The following is a 779-nucleotide window of genomic DNA, read 5'->3' on the forward strand; positions in this document are numbered from 1 at the left end:
AGCCATACCAAGGCAACTAATAAATATATTTCAAAACACTTCACACCTAAAACAATTCAGATATGTGTACGGATTCGGCTTTGCAATGGTGTGTTGTACCATAATTTACTTCAAGCTAATCTCAAATCAGCCTTCTAGTTTACGCGAGGATGCAAACGGCAAAATTGTTGATACATTTGACATTATTACCACATCTAGCGATAAAGCTGATATCGAAAACATAGTGCAAAAGTATCAAGTCCGAGAAGTAAACTGCAAGGCGATATTTTCTGGTAACAAATCTGACGTAGAAGAAGGAATTCACCAGGCTAACTTGACAAAACGGGCGCTGTTGACTAACAATTTTTATATAAATTTAACAGAAAACTGTGACGTCTTTAAAAGCGCGCGTGGTTACGTCACATGCCCAATGACGCGAGAAGAAGAAGAATTCCCTATTGCGTTTTCTTTGGTAGTTTACAAAGACGTGGAAATGGTTGAGAGATTACTCCGCGCAATTTACAGACCACAGAACTACTACTGTATTCACGTCGATGCTAAATCGAAAAAAGAATTCCTTTTCGCTATGTCTTCTATAGCACAATGTTTCGCTAATGTTTTCTTATCAACTGAAAGAGTGGATGTTAAATGGGGACAATATACTAATCTAGAACCGGAACTGATTTGCATGAAACAGCTGTGGAGGTACAGAAAATGGAAGTACTTTATCAACCTCACTGGACAAGAGTTCCCATTGAAAACAAACGCACAGCTGGTGAAAATATTGCATGCATTCAACG

General features: G+C 38.3%; 1 protein-coding gene across 1 annotated transcript in view; it reads left to right on the plus strand.

Moving 5' to 3' along the window:
- The first annotated feature begins 409 nt into the window (after window positions 1–409).
- LOC131956200 (beta-1,3-galactosyl-O-glycosyl-glycoprotein beta-1,6-N-acetylglucosaminyltransferase-like) overlaps window positions 410–779 on the plus strand; it is a 13,610-nt gene continuing 13,240 nt past the window's right edge. Inside the window, 1 exon segment of the mRNA XM_059320617.1 lies at window positions 410–779. This exon segment is cut by the window's right edge and continues 31 nt beyond it. Coding sequence (XP_059176600.1) covers window positions 410–779 — 370 coding nt within the window.

The sequence above is a fragment of the Physella acuta genome, unplaced genomic scaffold, assembly GCF_028476545.2.
Source record: "Physella acuta isolate Inbredline_101_S28 unplaced genomic scaffold, ASM2847654v3 ptg001133l, whole genome shotgun sequence".
Taxonomy (NCBI): Eukaryota; Metazoa; Mollusca; class Gastropoda; family Physidae; genus Physella; species Physella acuta.